Source organism: Phyllostomus hastatus, unplaced genomic scaffold (genome assembly GCF_019186645.2).
Source record: "Phyllostomus hastatus isolate PE091 unplaced genomic scaffold, TTU_PhHast_1.1 phas_contig_198, whole genome shotgun sequence".
Taxonomy (NCBI): Eukaryota; Metazoa; Chordata; class Mammalia; order Chiroptera; family Phyllostomidae; genus Phyllostomus; species Phyllostomus hastatus.
Genome location: NW_025333715.1, coordinates 2996429 through 3015035, shown reverse-complemented (window position 1 = coordinate 3015035; position 18607 = coordinate 2996429). Strand labels below are relative to the sequence as shown.

At 65.7% G+C, this 18607-nt stretch overlaps 1 protein-coding gene across 1 annotated transcript; it reads left to right on the top strand.

Annotated features, from left to right (window-relative positions):
• The first annotated feature begins 512 nt into the window (after positions 1-512).
• On the top strand, positions 513-18273 carry PARVG (parvin gamma). The gene is made up of 13 exons (XM_045834947.1): positions 513-925; positions 2555-2649; positions 3742-3806; positions 5076-5178; positions 6052-6195; positions 6942-7057; positions 8572-8627; positions 9097-9119; positions 11446-11504; positions 11681-11749; positions 13333-13434; positions 17705-17777; positions 18049-18273. Exons 2-13 carry the CDS (start codon positions 2568-2570, stop codon positions 18156-18158), a joined length of 1002 nt encoding a protein of 333 aa, XP_045690903.1. The 5' UTR covers positions 513-925; positions 2555-2567; the 3' UTR covers positions 18159-18273.
• The last annotated feature ends 334 nt before the right edge of the window (positions 18274-18607 follow it).

The following is an 18607-nucleotide window of genomic DNA, read 5'->3' as shown; positions in this document are numbered from 1 at the left end:
GGGGCCAGGAGACAGAGCTGGCAGGCCAGGGCTGGGTTGTGCAGACTGCGTTTTTCTGTTCTTTGGGCTTTTTAAAAATTTTATTGATTTTTTTTAGAGAGAGAAAAAAGGAAGGGAGGAAGGAAGAGACAGAAACATCCATTTGTTGTTCCACTTAACTTAGGCATTCCTTGGTTGATTTGTGCATGTGCCCTGACTGGGGATCGAACCTGCAACCTTGGCATAGCAGGAAAATGCTCTAACCGACTGAGCTACTCGGCCAGGGCTGGTGGATTTATTTTAAGAGCTATTGGACGCCATTGGTGGGTTTCAAGTGAGTTGGGTCGAGAAGCAGGTCCTCTGGTTGCTTGTGGAGAACAACGTGGGTGGGAGTTAGGGTGTGGAAGAAGCTGGCAGCCAGGAGCTCCAGCAGGGGGCTCCTGTGGGGCCCAGGGGAGGGGGAGGGGCCCCGGCCAGGTGGGGGCTGGGGGAAGCTGACTTCCACCCCGTGGCCTCATGGCGGGGTGGCTGGCGCTGCTGTCTGGAGACAAGAAGCCTGGGGGAGGGGGAGGAGCAGGCTGGGTTTGTGCGGTGGGGGGCGGGAAAAGGAAGAAGAAACATTAAATTTGAGTTGCTCTCGAGGCGCCCAGGGGGCCGGGAGGTGTGGCCGGGTCGTGGGCTCCCGGGCAGGGCTCTCGGGCGGGCCTGCAGTGGCGGCTCTGGAGGCACCAGGCCTGCAGCCCCGCGGGAGGAAGCGGCCGCAGCCGGCCCAGGGGCCCTGCAGAAGCCTCGGCCCAGCCTGGAGGAAGTGAGCGCCAGGCCCCTGCCTCCTGGGGCCCTGCAGCCCCCTGCTGACCTAGGGAACCCGGAACCTGCTTCTGCGCGGAGCCCGGGCCGCTGTTTCAGCTCCGTGGCCCTGGTTTCCTTGCGCGGAGGAAGCAGCCAGGTGAGTCCCTCATCTCGGCCCCGAGAGTCTGGGCCCCGAGAGTCTGTGTGTCCCCAGTGCTTGGGAGTCCGAGCTCACACAGGGAGGGCCCCAGGGGCCGTGGGAACTGACCCCAGAGAGCCCAGTCTCCGCAGAGGGAGCCGGCAAAGTGGCCCCCCACCCCCAACACTGTCCCCCAATGCTGAGAGGGGCCACCCCCTCCTGCCCGGAGGCCCAGAGGGGCGGGAGGGCTCTGCCTCTTCGCGTGTCCAGGTGAACCGATTCTGTTCGCCACAGCTTCTCCCCTGGGCCTCGTCCACCCCGAGTCTTCAGAGGGAGAAACTGAGGCCCAGGTAGAGAAGGGACTGCCCGGGCTGCTGATGGCCACTGGGCCGCCTCTGGCCGGCATGCAGCCCGGCCCCTCACTGTAAAGAAGCGTCAGGACCAGAGCAGGGAGGGTGTCTGCCCGGGGTCACACAGCCGGAGTGAGGAAGAGCCGGCCTGGAAGCTGGGCTCCCCGAGGCCCAGGCCTGCCTCCCTCCTCCTCTCTGGCCGCAGCCTTCGCACCAGGCCCCAGGGCCCAAGAGGGGGCTTGTGGGTGCAGGGGACAGGGCCAGCCCAGCAACAGTGTTCTTCCCGCCCCACCCCCCACACTTCAGGACAGGACGGCCCCTGGGTGCCCCAGGCCGGCTGCTAGTGCAACGTGGTTGGGAGGGGGGTGTGGGGCCTTTGGCCCCGTGGAGGCCTCTGAGCACAACTCTGGGGCCCTGCCGCTGGGGCTGGACCTGACCACCGCCCAGCCACGGGGCGCCTGGGCCCCAGATGCCTGTCAGGGTTGGGAACTCGGGGAGGACCCGGGCAGGAGAGGGAAGGACGGAGGCAGGGCTGCCCGCGAGCAGGAGAGGAAGTCGGGAGGGGAACAGGAAGGAGGCCCGGCTGGGCCTGGTGTGAGCTGGCGCCCCGCCCCCCCCCCCGAGATGGAGGTCGTGTACACTCTGTGGGTGCTGTCATGAGTGGGAGACCCCCAAACCACCCGAGAAGGAGCCCCACTGCAGGGAGCCTTGGTCGGAATTGGAGACCCGGCTGGGCCAGGCCATCCCTGAGCGCTCAGGCTGGAGTGAGGACCCAGCCCATTGGGCAGTGGCACTCGGGCTGGAGGTGCTGCTCTGTGCCCTGCTGTCTGGGGCTGGGGCCCCGCACCCCACACCGCAGGCTCAGGGTCTGTGGGTAACACCCATCCGCATGTTCCCCCACAGGCCCCCAGATCTCCCCCTTAGGCTCAGGGGTTCCTGGATTGGTCAAGCTCTGAGGAGTGGCCGCCCCCTTTGTCCTGACTGTGGGTGCCCTGGGGGGGGGGTGTATGTTGGGGGCTTCCTGTGCTGCAGGGGCAGGGTGGGCCGGCTGCTCTGTGCCCAGCTGGGGGTGCCCTGGCCCCCGTGCTCGGCGGTGCCCTCGCCAAGTGCCTTCTCCCACCCGGAGTCCTGGCTGCCTGCTGCCCTCGGGGGCCCTGACCCCTTGCCTAGGCGGCACGGTGACCTGTCTGCCAGAGCCAGCCCCACCCTGCCCCCTGCCCCCTGGTCTGGAAGAAATAACACAGAGCGGGTTGGGGGCTCCGCAGACAGTGACGCCCTCTGTCCCCTGCGCCCCCAGGACTGCAAGGAGAATGGATAACGACTCCCTCTACCTCCTGCTGCAGTTCCCTAACAGGGAGGGCTCGCAGGTGGCGCAGGAAGAGCTCCTACAAGGTGTGTGCCCAGGGGGGCTGGGTGGGGTGGGGGTCACGGAGGGCGGAGGGGGAGGGTCCGCATCGCAGAACCAAGCAGGCTGTGCCCGGGAACGTGCTCTCTTTCCAAATTGCAACCGAGCACCCATTCTGTTCGGCCCCTGCCTACACCTCTCGTTTTATACTTGACACCCCCTCTGTGCTTCTGGAACCTTCCGCAGTTATCCTCATGGCCCTCATCCCTGCCCAGCTCCAGGCTCATGGGGACGCTGAGGAGGAGGGTGCTGAGGCGTCAAGCACGTCTTGCAGGCAGCATCTCCTCTGTCTCATCGAGGGGGTGTGCTCTCACCGCCTTTGTATAAGCGGGGAAACCGAGGCACGGAGCGTCACACGCAGTCTGGGCACAGATCTGACCTCTGGTCTGAGTTTCTGTGTGGTGTGCATGCAGGTGTGTGTTGGCATGTCTGTGTGTGTGAGTGTGTGTCTGTGTCTGTGGTGTGTGTGCATGCAGGTGTGTGTCAGTGTGTGTTGTCTATGGTGTGTGCGTGCAGGTGTGTGTCGGTGTGTCTGTGTGCAGTGTGTGTGCGCAGGTGTGTGTCTCTGTGTGTGTGCAAGTGCATGTGTGCCTGAGTCTGTGTGGTGTGTGTTGGTGTATATCTCTGTGGCGTGTGTGTGCAGGTCTGTGTCAGCATGTCTGTGTGTACAAGCACACACGTCTGTGTCTCTGGTGTGTGTGTAGGTGTGTCAATGTGTCTGTGTGCAGTGTGTGTGCAGGTGTGTTGGCATGTCTCTGTGTGCAAGTGCATGTGTGCCTGAGTCTATGCTGTGTGTGTGCAGGTGTGTGTCTATGTGTACACATGTCTGTGTGTCTGTGTGCATCTGTGGGTGTGTGTCGCTGTGTGTCCTAGGTGCCTGTGTGTGCCTTGGTGTGTGGGGGTGACTGTGTGTGACTACTTTTGTGCTCATGTGTGCACCCGTGTGCGCCCGTGTGCGAAGCCGCAGAACCGAGTCCCCCTGTGGTCAAGGGGACAGGTGGACCGGTGGCCTGCAGGGAGACAGCTGCTGCAGCCCCTCTGGGTCCATAGACACACGTCACGCTTGCCTCTGCTTCCAGGAGAAAAGAAGAAATTCCTGCCCCCCACTTCCCGGCAGGACCCCAAATTTGAAGAATTGCAAAAGGTAAGGCAACCTCTTTGAACCTTCCTTTCGTCTTCTTGGGGTGGGGACGGCAGGCCAGCCTGCCCCTCTGACCCCAGGCCCCCAGACACCTGTGGAACGGCTCCATGGAGGCACATTTATTGAGCACTGACTGTATACCTCTATATACACGATCCCAGCAAGCCTCTTGGGACCGAGAGGGATTTGCAGTCCCCGGCATCCCAGGGAGGGGACACCAAAGCTCAGAGGCGAGCTGACCCATGGGGGACACGTGGCTGCTGGCAGCAGAGCTGGGGCTCGGCCCAGGCCATCAGCCCAAAGCTTGGGCTCCTTCGCTCGCTCAGCTCCCCACGGCCACAGGCAGCTGGCGGACAGGCAGGAAGGGGCGTCGCCCAGTGCGCGGCTCCATCCCAGGCTGCAGGACCAGCAGTGCGCAGGCTCAGGGACCCGTCTTCCTCTGCCCGACTCCGCCGGGCTCCACCCGGCCTGCCTGTTGCCCCCTCCAGGGGGGTTCCCGCTCGGCACCGCCTCCACACCCAGAGGGTCTGTGGCCCATTTTCCAGCCCTCCCTTCTCCCCTCCCTCCCGTTTTCCCGCTCCCTCCTCCCACCTGTCCCCTGTCGGGCACCGGGACACTGAGTGGACCCCGCATGGTCCCTTCTGGAAAACCTGGCAGGGGGCCGACATGCTGTCTTGTCTTGGGCTCCTCCAAACTCTGGTCCCGACATGAGGACGTGGGTGCAGGCCATTGAGCTGGGAGGTGACAATCACAGGTGACAAGGGAAGTAGGGAAGTAAGGTGGGAGAAGAGGCCCCGCCCCCAGGGTGAGTGACGGAGCAGGTGGTAGCCGCCTCAGGAGGTTGGGTCTGCTGGAGGCCAGTGTGGGCAGCACCGCAGACAGTGCCTGCCCGGGGAGGAGGAGCACGGCCAGAGCGGGGCTGGCCTCCAGGGGAGCCGCAGCCGTTGTGCCCACAGTGGTGAAGGTCGGGGCCTGGGAGGGGACGCCGGCAGCCCTGTATTGCTAACACCTTACACAGGACCCACAACAGCCCCCTGGCGCCCAGGGCTGTGGTAGAGAGAAGCAGAGGGGCTTCAGAAGCCTAGAGCAGGCCTGAACTCAGCTTGAGAGATCTGGGAGGGCTTCCTAGAGGAGGTGACGTCGGACCTGCCCTTGAAGGATGGGTGGCAGTTGGCAGGTGGGAAGAGGGCATTCCAGGATGAGGGCAGTGCTGTGCAAGGTGAGGGGCCAGGGGCAAGGGGCCCCGGGCCAGCAGCCTCTGGGGGCCCGCAGGTGCTGATGGAGTGGATCAACGCCGAGCTCCTGCCCGAACACATTGTGGTCCGGAGCCTGGAGGAGGACCTGTTCGATGGGCTCATCCTGCACCACCTTTTCCGTGAGTGGCAGCCCCCGCCCCCCACCTGCTCCCTGCAGGTGAGCTCTTCGCCCAGCCTCATCCCCCGCTGTGGCTCAGCTCGGGGCCCCAGTTCCTGCTTCGTTTCTGCCAAATCTTGGACTTTCCACCTCGCGAGCACCCATGTAGTGCTTGCCGTTTGTAGGCTGCCGGGGATACCAAACAAACCCGCGTGGGCCCGGGGCTGCCACGCCACCCCGGCCGCTGGAGGTATGGCAAGCTGAGCGATGGCCCAGCAGCTCTGGCCCAGAAAGCCCCCTCAGGGGGCTTCTTGGCCCCCGGGCCTTCCCCACCTGCCCTCTGTCTCCCTTTGCTGGTGTGAGGTCGAGTTGGCCCACGGTCTGCCTTCTGCACAAAGCCAGGAGGTGCTGGGGGGCCCGTGGGTCTGATTCTGGTCCTTGGCGAGCCGACAGCCGCCGTTTACCAAGGGGGCTCGGGAACAGTCCCACAGCCCCGGCTGAGGCTGCCTGAACCCCTCCTGCGGAGCAGGTGGGGCTAATCCCCGGAACAGCCCCGTGAGGTTACTGTCCCCGTTTCACGGAGGAGCAAACCGGGGCTCTCGTCCAAGGTCTCCCGGTGAAGAAAGCGGGGGGTGCACTTTAACACTGCCCTGCAGAAAGGAAGTTAGGGCAGCTGGGGGCGGGCACGGGAGTGGTCAAAGTGAGGGGCGGGGCTTGCTCCCGTCCCACACCTGGTCTGCCCAGGTGGGCCGGGGTCAGAGCCAGGCTCTGCCTCTGGGAGGAGGTGCCCTGGCTGTGCCCCCCCTGCCCCGCAGGGCCCCAAACTCTGTCTCCCCTCCCCCTCTCTCCCCTTCTCCTGCCCTCACTGCCCTCCACGGCCCCTTCCCAAACTCAGAGAAGCTGGCGGGGACCAAGCTGGAGGTGGAGGAGATCGCCTTGACCGCCATGAGCCAGAGGCGCAAGCTGGAGGCCGTGCTGGAGGCCACCAACCGCAGCCTGCAGGGGGACGACAAGCAGCCACTCAAGTGGAGCGTGGACGGTACCTGGGCTCGGAGGAGCAGAGGGCAGGGTGGGGCGGGGGGGCCTGGGGCCTTCCTTCGGAGTGGGGGCGGCTTCTCCTTTATCTGCCAGGCACGGTGAGGGCACGGCCTGGGGGCTTGGAAGGGGGCAGAGCCGCAGGCAGGTGCACAGTCAGCTCCCAGCTGAGGAGCACACGGGCCCTCCCCGAGGGCGTCACGGCAGCGACACGGCACGAGGGCGGTGCACGGTCTGGTCCGAGGCACGGCCGCCGCTCACAGAGTCCCACGGCCCATGGCCCGCCCACGGCCCTGCGAGAGGGCCCCCCCAGCCCCCTCCCACACACACTTGCTTCGGTTACCTCTGCAGGGCCGGCCCCTCCAGGGCTGACCAGTGTTGACACTGGTGACCTGTTCAAGTCACACTTGGCTTCAATCTAGCCATTTGTCCAGCCGGTGTCCCCGCCGTAGGACAGGACGCGAGGTTGTTTTCCGTGGTAGCAGACCGCGCTCTGGAGAGCACCTCCCTGCCTGACCCTGGCCCCCGGGGGGCTGTGCCCGGGCCGGCTGCGTTCGCAGAGGTGGGGTCCCCGGGGCCCAGGGTGCTGTGTCAGGTCTGAGTGTCGATCTCCAGGCCTCTGCTCTCCGGCAGGCTGGACACCCATCTCCGTGGTCTGCAGAGGGTTGTCGTGACGATAGGGAGACCCCCCTGGGGTCCCAGGTATGGGTGGTCCCTCAGCTGTGACCTCGAGTCCCTCTCCCCTCCCAGCCGTCTTCAACAAGGACCTGCTGGCCACCCTGCGCCTCCTCGTGGCTCTGGCCAAGCGCTTCCGGCCCAGCCTGCCCCTCCCCACCGACGTCCAGGTGGAGGTGATCACCCTGGAGGTAAGGTGAGGGGGCTCACTGCGTGGAGCGAGCTTCCTGGGTCCCCCTCATTGCCCTCTGGATTGGGGGTGCTGCGGGGGAGGGGGAGGAGCCAAGTGTGCTCCCGAAAACCGTGGGAACTGTGCAACCCCAGCGGGGCAGCAGCGGGTGCCGGGCGGGAGCTGGAGCTGCGGGGCTTGGGGGGGATGCCGAGATGCCAGGGGAGGCGGCAGGGACCCAGAGGGGCCATGCGGAGGTTGGTGACTCGCATCAGCAGGTGGCCCCTGCCGGCGGGCGTTATGAAGGTCCCGGCTGCTGGCGGTCACATCCCGTGGGCCGTCAGTGGCCATCTGTCCGTGGCCTTTGGGAGCCCTGACGCCACCGAGTCCTAACCACTGTCCTCGGCATGGTCTCTCGTCCACTAGCCGATGGCTGTGATGACGGTCCCGGGAGGACCGTCCACCCCGAGGGGTGCTCTGTCTGCTGTGTGCGTGGCTCGTGCCGGGGTGAGGGCAAGGGGTCCGAAGCCGAGAACCTGTCTCTCAGACTCAGTGCCGCAGATGGGGCCTCGTCTGCCCCCCGTCCCCCCCGGCCCCCAGGCTCCGGGTGCCCAGGGAGCAGCCCGCGTCCCAGCCCGGGGCACGCCTGTAACGTGACCCGACAGAGTGCGCCAATGCAGCCTCCCCCAACTGAGTGATTCCTGCTTCTCTCAAAACCATTCATTAGAGTGATCCACCGAGCAGTGTCATAAGCTTTGTTTATGCTCCTTCTGTAAGTTGGAGGGGACTCCATGTCTTCACTCGTTCAGTTACTCATCCATCCCCCCATCTACTTGTCCGTCCATCCACCCATCCACCCACCCACCCATCCACCCACCCATCCATCCATCCATCCATCCACTCATCCATCCACTCATCCATCCACTCATCCATCCACCCATCCATCCACCCATCCACCCATCCATCCATCCATCCATCCACCCATCCATCCATCCATCCACCCACCCATCCATCCATCCACCCATCCATCTATCCACTAGTCCATCTGTCCATCCATCCACCCATCCATCCACCCATCCACCCATCCATCCACCCATCTATCCATCCATCCACCCACCCATCCATCCACCCATCCATCCATCCATCCACCCACCCACCCATCCACCCATCCATCCATCCACTAGTCCATCTGTCCGTCCATCCACCCATCCATCCATCATCCATCCACCCACTCGTACTCATTCACTATTCAGATCGGTGTAGTTGTCGAGCTCCCTGAGCCAGGCACCGGGCAAGACTCTGGGGACACTTGGGGAACAAGGCAGACTCGGTCCTAGTCCTCGTGGGCCCGGGGCCCGTGGAAGAAGGACCGTCAGCCGGACCACCGTGCCGAGATTGCCCGGGAGGTCCAGAGGGACACTGCAGCGGGGCCGCCTGGGGTCCTCTGGACTGCTCGGGCCCCCACAAGGCTGAGCAGCAGGCAGGGGGCCCCGAGTTTCCTGGGGCCGCTGCTCCTTCCCCTCTCTCCCCCCTCAGAGCACCAAGAGCGGCCTGAAGTCGGAGAAGTCCGTGGAGCAGCTCACCGAGTGCAGGTGAGGGGCGGGCCCAGGCGCGGGGGCGGACCTGCCTGGCCTTCGGGGTGGGGGTGCTCACGCTCCGCCTGTCCTCCCCGCCCCGTGGGGGGGCCCATGGGTGGACAGGAGGGCACACCCGGCGGTGCCGGGAAGGTTCCGTACCTCCCTGAGGGTGAGGATCACACAGGTGTGCACAAGCACCCATGCTGTAAACATAGGATTTGTGCACTTTATTGGCCGTGTTAGACACTCCCGCCCCCCGACCTAGAGGGGCCACCCCCAGAAGAACCGAACCCAGACCCGCGCGGGTGCAGGGGCCCCGGGGGAGGGCGCCCTCCCGCGACAGAGCCGCCGGGGACGCGACAGCCAGCTCTGCCGTCCCCCTCGCCAGGGCCCGGGCCCGGGCCCGTCACGTGAAAAAATTGTACGTGTCAAGTTGTCTTTAACGACATGTTCGCCCTTTTCTCCCCCACCGTCTGCCCGTCAGCGCGGACACGGACCGGCCCGCAAGTGAGTACTCCGTGGCTCGAGCAAAGCGGTTTGTGTCCGATGCGCGTTCAGACAGCGGTGCCCAGCCTGCGTGGCACCGGGGGCAGGTTTTGGGGGAGACGATTTTTCCACGGGCTGGGCGGGAGGGGCACAGGGGGTGGGGCTCAGGCGGGGGGCACCTGAATGGGAGTCCTCCCTCGCTGGCCCCGCCGCTCACCCCCCGCTGTGCGGCCTGGTCCCTGGGTCCCTAATGGGGCCACCCTGGTCTGCGGCCTGGGGGTTGGGGCCCCCTATGTTAAAACCACGAGGGGTTCATTTCTGGGTGTCCTCCCCCATTTCCTCTGTGGCCTGCGTTTGTGGCTTGGGCTTTTCTTCTGGCCGCTTTGTGCCCCTTCCTGCCTGTCTTGGCGTGGGCCTGGCTGCTCCTCCCCGTGGCTCTGCTCCTGTGGGTGCAGGGTGGTGGGGCTGTGCGGTGTGCGGGCTCTGGGGCAGAAGGCCTGGGTCCAAACACCGGTTCCCCATCTATCAGCCGCGTGAACCTGGGCAATCCCGCAGTCCGCCTGTGCTTCAGTCCCCTCGCCTGCGAAACGGGGTCAATAAGGGCACCCACCTGTTAGGTCTGTACGTGCGTTTAGCACATAGTGTGAGCGCTTCACGGTGGTTGTTCCGCAGTGTGGCTGCTGCTCTTGTGACAGAGCCCGTCACCAGTCGACGGACTGACCCAGCCCTTTCCTCCCTTCCTTCCTCCCTCCCTTCCTTCCTTCCTCCTTCCTTCTTTCCTCCCTTCTTCCTTCCTTCCTTCCTTCCTCCCTTCTTCCTTCCTTCCTCCCTTCTTCCTTCCTTCCTTCCTTCCCTCCTCCCTTCCTTCCTCAGTCAGCCGGCCAGGCCAGCTCTTCATCTCTTCATCCACCCACCCACCCATCCCACTATCCACCATCCATATATCCACCATCCACCTATAATGTTTATCTGTCCATCCATCCATCCATGCATCCATGCATCCACTCATCCACCCTAACATTATGTTTCCTCCCTGACTCCTCCCCACCCAGGACACAGACGGTACGGGCAGGGGGTCCTCTGAGGGGCACCTCGCCTGCAGAGATGGAGATAAACCCCACAAGGGGCCTCTCAGGACGGGCAGAGGGAGGCTGGCGGGGGAGGGAGGTGAGGGGAGGCGCAGCACTGCCTGCCTGCGCGTGTGCGTGTGCGTGTGCGTGTGTGTGTGTGTGTGTGGAGGGCCGCGTGAGGACCCGTGGGGTTGCCCACGGAGCCCAGTTTGCTCAGGGGCAGCATGGAGACGGGCCGCCCGGTAAGGGGCAGGGACGCAGGGCAGGGCCTGCTGCCAACCACGTCCAGCGCATTCTCCGTGTCCCGGCCCGTGTCTCCCGAGCACACCCTTGCCTCCCGCTCCCGGCTCCTTCAGTGACAGTCTCCCCGGCCGCAGGGCAGGAGGGACACTGGTGTCTGCACTGTGGTTACCGGTTGACGGGGCTTTTCGACGGCACGAACCCGCCGGTGCCCCTCTTCCACGTCTGCTACCAAAGGGACAGGCAGGCGCAGGGAAGCGGTGACTCGCTTGCGGGCGCACGGCTGCTGAGAGGCGGAACCCAAGGCCGTTCTCCTGCCCACCGTGTGCGCTCAGAGCCCGGGCACCGGGCACCAGGGAGGGTGACGTCCGAGGACGGTGACAGTGTAGGTGGTCGTGCAGAGACGGCGTCTGAGGCTGGACCGGAGCCCGAGCCGCCAAGATGCCGGTCGGCTCCCAGACCCCACGGGGTGGCGCCGCCACTGAGGGCGCTGGCCGTCTTTGAGCTGCAGGACCGGGCACCTGGGAGAGCTCCGTGCCCTTGTTCTGCCACCACAGACGAGGGGACTTGCAGGCCGAGTGTCAGTCTGGACCTGACCCCCGCTCACCGCCTGTGGCAGCCCCCGAGGACGTGTGGGTGGAGCAGGGAGCTGGGAGCTGGGAGGGGTGGCAGCCGAACGCACGCAGCGCCGGGCGTCCACCCGCGCGGGAAAGAGGGCCGTTCGCTGAGGCTCGGCTGCGTGCCCAGCCTCCAGGCCCGCTCCGATCCCTGCAACTACTGCCCTGCCTGGTGGGTACAGTGGGCCACCCTTTGCAGGCGAGGAAACCAACGCCCAGAGAGGGGCGACGATCGCCCCCTAGCCCCCCAGCCAGGGAAGCGGTGACTTGGGACCCAGGCCTGTTTTTAAATTCAAGACCTTTAAGCTAAAACTGTAGTTCCCTCTGGACCGATTACTCAGAGAAACTTGTGGAAAAAAGCCCCTGTTTGGCTCCAAGATAACAGCATTGTAATGAGGTGTTTATTGGGTCTGTCTGCAGAAGACGTCTTTGATGAATTGTTCAAGCTGGCGCCGGAGAAAGTGAAGGCCGTGAAAGAGGTGAGAGAGAGCAGAGAGCTCCACCGCCCGCCTCCCCCCTGCCTCGGCCTCGGGTGCAAGAAACTGGGCCCCAGGCCGCTCCTGCTGGGTGCTGTGCGGGGACGGGCAGGGTTCCTGGTCCCCGACGCGGGGAGGCCTCACGCCTGAGCCTGGGGTCTGCGTTCTTCCGTGGGCAGGCCATCGTGACCTTCATCAACCAGAAGATGGAGGGCCTGGGCCTGTCCGTGCAGGACCTGGACACGCAGGTAGGGGCTCGGCCGCGGGGCGCCCGGGGCAGGGACAGCTGTCAGGGAAGAGGCCCACAGGGCACTGGGAGCCGCCCACCATGTGCAGCCGGGGGTGGGGTGGGGGTGTCACCCCTCAGGGCCTTGGGGTCCTCCTCTCCAACCAGGGGTGTGGCTGGCAGGCAGCGTCGCCAGCCAGGGACACTGTGGGGGTCCCACTGTAGAGGGGCCCCTCAATGCTGGCCTTACTTTTCACGGTGACATGAGCACTTTCAGCTAGTTTTTCGAGATTAACTGTAGACGGGCACACACTAGACTCAAAGCACGTGTGCGTTGCCTGTGTCATGTGCATGCCACAGTGTTGGTGAGGTTTGCGTGGGTGCTGGCGCGGCAGGTGCCAACACCACCCCGAGGCCGTGAGCTGACACGCACCAAATCGTCCTGGGGAGGACCTGCACCACGCATGTTCCCTCGACACGGGCATCGGGAGGGCCGAGAGGCATGTTGCCAGCGTGGCGCTGGGGGGAGGGGCAGGTGTTGGCCGCCTGGGCTGTGCTTCCGCAGCGTGGCCGGGGTGGAGAGGTCCGGTCCGGCCCCAGGGGGACTGAACGGCTTCCGGCAATCTCAGCCGGAGCTGCCGACTTCTCAGACACACCCTGACGTCAGCCAGCGAGGTCGGAGGGCACTCGCCTCCGGGGCCTGGCAGCTGAAGCCAGCAAAGCCCTCACTATGTGCCAGTCCCCAAGCGAAGCACGTCACAGACCTCATCTCCTAGAGGCCTCCCAACACGCCCTGAGCTGGGAACTGGTGCTCTCCGGTTTCACAGATGAGCGCATGGAGGCCCAGAGAGGTTGATGAACTCATCCTGGGTCACACAGGGATTTGAACCCCAGCCCGCTGAGGCCAGAGTTTGTGCTCATCACCCCCTCACACGGTGGCCACAGGGGAAGTCCGTGGGGTGTGGTGTGGGGACACGGCAGGGTGGAGCCAGCGGAGGGACACGTGTTGCCCCGGGCTCTGAGGACACCTCCACGCTGGCTGTGCGCCCCGGGGCCTGGCCTTCTCCGAACCTCAGGCTCCTCTTCTCTTAAAACGGGTACAAGGAGGCCAACCTCACGGAACCGCAAGGGATGAATGAGATCATGACCGTGTGCCCCGGGGACGTGCCGGGCGTAATGAATTTGCGTTTCATTACATCGCACTCGAGTGCGAACAGGGCACCTTGCTAGTCAGCCTGTGTCATCTTTCTCCTTCCCCCGGTGACACCACAGTGTTCGGAGGATGGCAGCACTGAACTCCGCTTTCGCCGGCGCCGCTGGGATGTGGGGGGTCGGCAGGATGAGAGGAGGCAGGCTCCCCGGCGCAGGCCGCAGCTCCTCTCACTGGGCGCGGACTAGGTGCCAGGCCTCCGGCAGCCGCTCTGTGCTCGCCGAGGCCGGCATCCACGGCGAGGCTTCAAGGTCAGGGTGCTGGCCGCCTTTCCCAAGGAGGACGCTGAGGCCCAGAGAGGCTGCGTGACCTCCACGGGCCCACTCGGCCTGAGAGGCAGAGCAGGGTCCCCTGGCCGGCCACGTGCCTCCCCTCCAGACCCGCCCCCCTTGTAGTTGGCAGATGGAGTCATCTTACTCTTGCTGATCGGACAGCTGGAAGGCTTCTTCCTGCACCTGAAGGAATTCCACCTCACGCCCAACTCTCCTGCAGAAATGGTGAGTTGCCAGAGATACTCCTGGTTCCAAAGATCTGCTTCTGAGCGGGCCCAGGGACGGCACCGGCACGGCCCGCCCTTGTCCGGTCACCTCCGGGTGAAGGGCAGCTCAGAGAGGAAGTCCGTGTGCCCGTGTGTCTGCCAACCCCCCCTCCCCCTGCTCCGCCGACGTGCCCGTCCGCCCGTCCACCCAATCCTTTCACCCCTTCCCCCTTCCTCCTGTTCACTCACCTGCCCATCCGTCCATCCACCCGCCCACCTGTCCACCCACCCACCATGCACCTCGTCCCTCGTTCCGGGAGGCTCTGCTTGGGGTCAGGCCCTGCGCTGCGGGGGCCCCAGAGCCAATGCCATGCCGGGCCTGCTTTTGCAACCTCTCAACGATGCGCGGCCTTCTGGGGCCCCGGGGAGGCGTGCTGGCTCGTTGCGCGTGGGCCAGCGAGGGATCTGAGGGAAGGGCGGCTCGTGTGACCTGAAGACATCAGGGAAGTCGTTGCGTAAGGGGTGGGTGGCTTGTGACATGGATGAGGATGTGGTCCACACAGTCAGCTGCGGCGGGGACCCCGGGGGGAGGGCGCAGTGTTGGCAGGGGCTCAGCGGTGGACCGAAGCACCAGTGTTCGGGGCGGTTGTCTGCGGCTCACCCCTGTGGCGGGGGCTGGCCTCACGGTCTCGGCCAGAGCAGGCCCCGCGGCCTTGGTGGGGATACGGGAGGGCCCTGCAAAGTGTGTGGGCGCCGAATCGGGGCCCACGCGGGCTCCCCCACAGGCCTGCTGGGTGCGATCACTGACCCCCTGCAAGCCGGCCTCTGCGGTCAGCAGGGACTGTCCCCTGCCCGTCTCCGTAGGCGGGAACCGAGTGCAGGGGGTCCGGTGAGGGGTCCAGGGAGCACATGGCTGGTTCGGGCAGAGGCCAGAGTGGCGTCCAGGCTCGTCTGTCCCCGAAGCCAGACCTGCCTCACCCTTTGCTTCCTTCCTTCGGGGGGAACCCCGAAGGGGGTGGAGGCACGGAGCCTCCCTGTGGCTGAGAAGGAGGCTGGCCCTCCACGCTGCCGGGCCAGCGTGGGGCCTCAGGGGGACCCACGCTGAGGCTGAGACCGCGGTGCCAGCCCTGCATCCGGGAGACGGGACCCTGACCCGTGAGCCGTGCGAGAAGGAGGCGGAAGGACCGGGCCAGGACGCATGCGGGCTGAGCCCCAGAACAGCTCAGGGGCCCCTGCTTTGTGACCCGGGTGTCGAGGGGACCTCTAGACCCATGCTCAATATCTTGTGCACTTCCCAGCCCCAGTTACAAGCTGGGGCAAACGTCCCCATGCAGCCTACTGGCCAAATCCATGGTTTTGGAACCAGCTGCCGAAGACCAGCCACGTCAGTCAACGTGGGGGAAAGAGGCAGCTGCTTTAGCACTGCCCCCGGGGCGTGCATGCATGTGGGCAGCAGGTTCCTGGAGACCCAGCCGCGGGGACCTGTGACAGATGTGCTGAGCATAGCAGCCATAGTAAGGGGGGCAGGGCGAGAGCCCTTCAGAAGGCGGGACGCCCGCCGGCAGAGTGGCCTGGGGAAGTCGGGTCTGTCCTTCTCAGACCTTCCTTGCTGATAGCAAGATCGCCGTTGTCGGGGTCGGAGGGAGGAGACAGACCGTCTGCCCCGCGGAAACCACAGCACGGGAGCCGGGAAGCGTTCGCTGCCGCCCACGCGCAGTTAACACTGTCCCCCGAGGACGGACGCCTCCTCCCGCCTGGGTCGGGACCTCCCCTCGGCTCCGAGGCGGAGCTCAGCATTTTCACCTCCATCCCGTCCCACGGTGCGCGGGAGGAAAACGATGCTGTGGGCAGAGCCTGGCGAGAGACGGTTCCGGAGCCCGGGCAGCTCCGCCCGCTTCGGGCAGCGCGCCGTTGAGGAGGAGCGGCAGCCGGAGCGACCCACGGGAGCAGGGAGCGCGCATGGCCCTGCTGGGGCGGCGCTAGCAGCGACCCTCCAGGCACCGGCTGCAGGGGCCGGAGCAGCTCAGCGCTGCCCGCGGCCAGGCCAGGGCGGAGTCCACGCTCCATCGCTACTTCGGAAATGCACGAGTGGACCGCGTGTCTCCCGGACAGTGGTCTCCCGAGAGGCTCGGACAGACGGGCCCGACGGTGAAACAGCGCGGGAGAACACGCGCCGTCGCGAAGGGTCGTGATGTGTCCGAGGCTCCGTGGAGGCCTGCGGGCGGGGACGTCCAGCTGCTCTGTTGACGCCAGCATCTCCCGCCCCTCCCCCGAGGGTGGGCGGAGACACTTTCCCGCCTCTACCCCTGCCCGGCTCCTGCCGTCAGAGGTCAGAGGTGGGGCTGTGAGGCCAGCGCTCCCGTGGCTCCTTCTTGCTCTGACCTGACATTCTGTGCGTCCTTGAGGATGTGGACGAGAGCAATGGCGATGCTCGTTTTCCAGAAGCTTCCTGTCCAAGGAGAAGACTCAGGGACACAGCTACAGCATGGGGTGGGGGGCGGACTCGGATCTGGTCACGCGAAGATGCACTTCCGTCCCCAGAGGTGTGGCCACCTCTGGCAGCTTGTTTCTTCTTCTTGACCGGCCAACCGTAGAGGGGACCTCCCTGCCGCTCCCGCACCCTCTCCCGTCCTGGACCAACCCCGGCTCAGCCACTCTGTCCCTCTGGTGCTCCCACGCCAACCGTCCCCAGTGGAGAAGGACCTGCTCTCCGTGCCTGCCAGGCCCCAAGGAAGGGCCGGCTTCTGGCACCGGGCAGCCCCGCGCTGAGCCAGCTGCCGGGGGGACACCAGCCCTGCGCCCCGGGACGCAGCAGGAGCCCGCGGGGGCGGGCGGAAGATACTCCCCGGACTCTGCCCGGTGCCCCCATCTCCCTCGGGGTTCGTCTTTTCTCGGGGGCTTTGAGCACCCCCACCCGTCCCACCCGCGGGCCCTTGTAGGAGCCCCCACCCCAGGGACGTGCGGGGCAGCCTTAGCTGAGGCCGGGCCCCCGCCGTGCCTTCCTGGCCCCACCTCCAGATCTCGTGCGGTGCCTTCGAGTCCCGTCCGTCAGAGACCCCTTGGACGGCAGGTGCCGGCTCCAGGCTGAGTCCAAAGACCCAGCTGGAAGGTGACCCAGCTGGAAGGTGGGCTGTTTCCCGGGAACAGGTGGGGGCCTGAGGCCCAGCCAGGGTGTGGGCCTCGTCTGACCTGTGACTTTCGTCGACCTGGTGGGGGCCGATGCACGGAGGTCCCACCCAGCTCTCAGGACCCCTCCTGCCCAGACCAGACCCACCAGGTGACCGGAGGCGGCCTGGGCGGGGCCGGACCCTGCATGGGCCTGCCGGCTCCGTCCACCACGCTGCCACCTGGGCCTCCAGGCGCCTGGCTGGGTTGCCATGGGAACTGCCTGGCATGTTGGAAGTGGGCTGCGGGGCTGGGATGGCTGGCCACCTGTCTGGGATGTCCAGCCCCCACAGTGGACCTTTCGGGTGGCCGAGACCATCGAAGGAAGGACGTGCTTGAGGCCCCAGTGAGTCGGGGGCATGGCCAGCTGTAGACCTCGCTCGTCCCACGCCCCCACCCTCTCCCTACGGCTCCGGCTGCCGCCCCACACAGAGGGTGGGCTCCGTCTGGCGGCATCGGAGGCCCAGGGAGAGGCCAGATGTGTCGAGGGAGGTGACCGCTCCCCAGCGGAGGGTCTGCTCTGAGCCCAGGATGACGGGGCTCCCCACGCCGTGTCCTGTACCGAGGTGTGGGGGCTGTGGTGGTAACCCCGCCCTGCAGGGGAGCAGGGGAGGCCTGGGGGCGAGCGGCTTGCTCGGGGTCGCCCAGTGACCGAGCTGGACTGAGGCCCCCTGCCCTGGGCAGAGGCAGTCCCTCCAGCTCCGCCCTGCTTTGCACAGGTGTCTGAGTGACACAGACCTACTTCTAGCACTTTCTGTCTCGTCAGTACAGATTAGCCCCTTAGCCATAAGGAGCCTTGGTTTCCTCATCTGTGCTTTGCCCCTGCAACTGAGCTGGTGCTGAGGGGACCTGTGGCCTCGGGGTCAGGGGTAACCTCAGAAGAGGTCAGGGCAAACCCATGCTTCTACCCCCGGCCAAGTCCCCTGCCCTGGTGGCCTTACCTCCAGGCACCACCTCCACCGGGAAGCCTTCCCTGACCCCCAGGCAGGCTGTCCTCCTCGGGGATGACCGCATCACTGCCAGAGGCGGCCTCCCTGATGTGTGACGGATGTCATGGGTGAGGGGCGGGCCTGGACCGGGGTGGCCTCGTTTTGACAGCATCTGATGGGGTCTCGTCATGACAGGTGCACAACGTCACCCTGGCCCTGGAGCTGCTGAAGACCGAGGGCCTGCTCGACCAGCCCGTCAGCGCCGAAGGTGTGTGTGCGGCCCCGCGGGGCTCCGGCCGGTCCCCTGCGCAGCCAGCCCTGGGCGGGGTGCACGGAGCGGTCCCGGGGAACTCAGGCCGCGCATGCATGACCGACTGCCGGGTCTGCCCGGGGTTTCGGGAGTTAGCACAGAAGCCCCGCGTCCTGGGAAGCCCCTGGGTCCCAAGCAGGGTGGGAAGGTGGGTCTGTGGGGTGAGGGGGCGGCCCCTCCCCTGCCCTGCCCAGGCCCGACCGGCCTCCCCCCTCTCCTCTGACCGCAGCCATCGTGAACAAGGACTCCAAGAGCATGCTTCGGGTCCTCTACAGCCTGTTCCGCAAGCACAAGCTGAGAGAAGGCACGGACAGGATGCCCCGCGGGCCCCCAAGTTAACCAACTGCCCCTCCCAAAGCTGCTGCTCTGCCCAGCTGGAGCCCCCCACCCCTGTATCCTGTTTCTGTCTGTCTGACTATGTAAACCCGCCAGGAGCGGGTCTGTTTTGAGCCGACCCCTGGCCTCACTCGGTTTATTCTAACAGATGTATGTCTGGGAGGGACTTGGGCGCCTGCCAGGGTCCCGGGAGGGGCCATCACATGTGCGTGAACATTTGCTGACCCAGCTCGCCGCCTCGCTCCCCGTGGGGCTGGGTGTGGGAGGTGCCGTCCCCCCTGGGGAAGCCAGAGCCCCGCCGCCACGGGACCTTGCCTGGGGTTGGAGGGTCTGCTCTGTGGGCAGAAGGGGCTCTCAGGTATCAGGGCTGGCGGCCAGAGGCCCCGGCCTGCCCACACTCAGCTGCCGCCGCCTGGGGTGACAGCGCCCGCATCACCATCCCATGGCCGGAG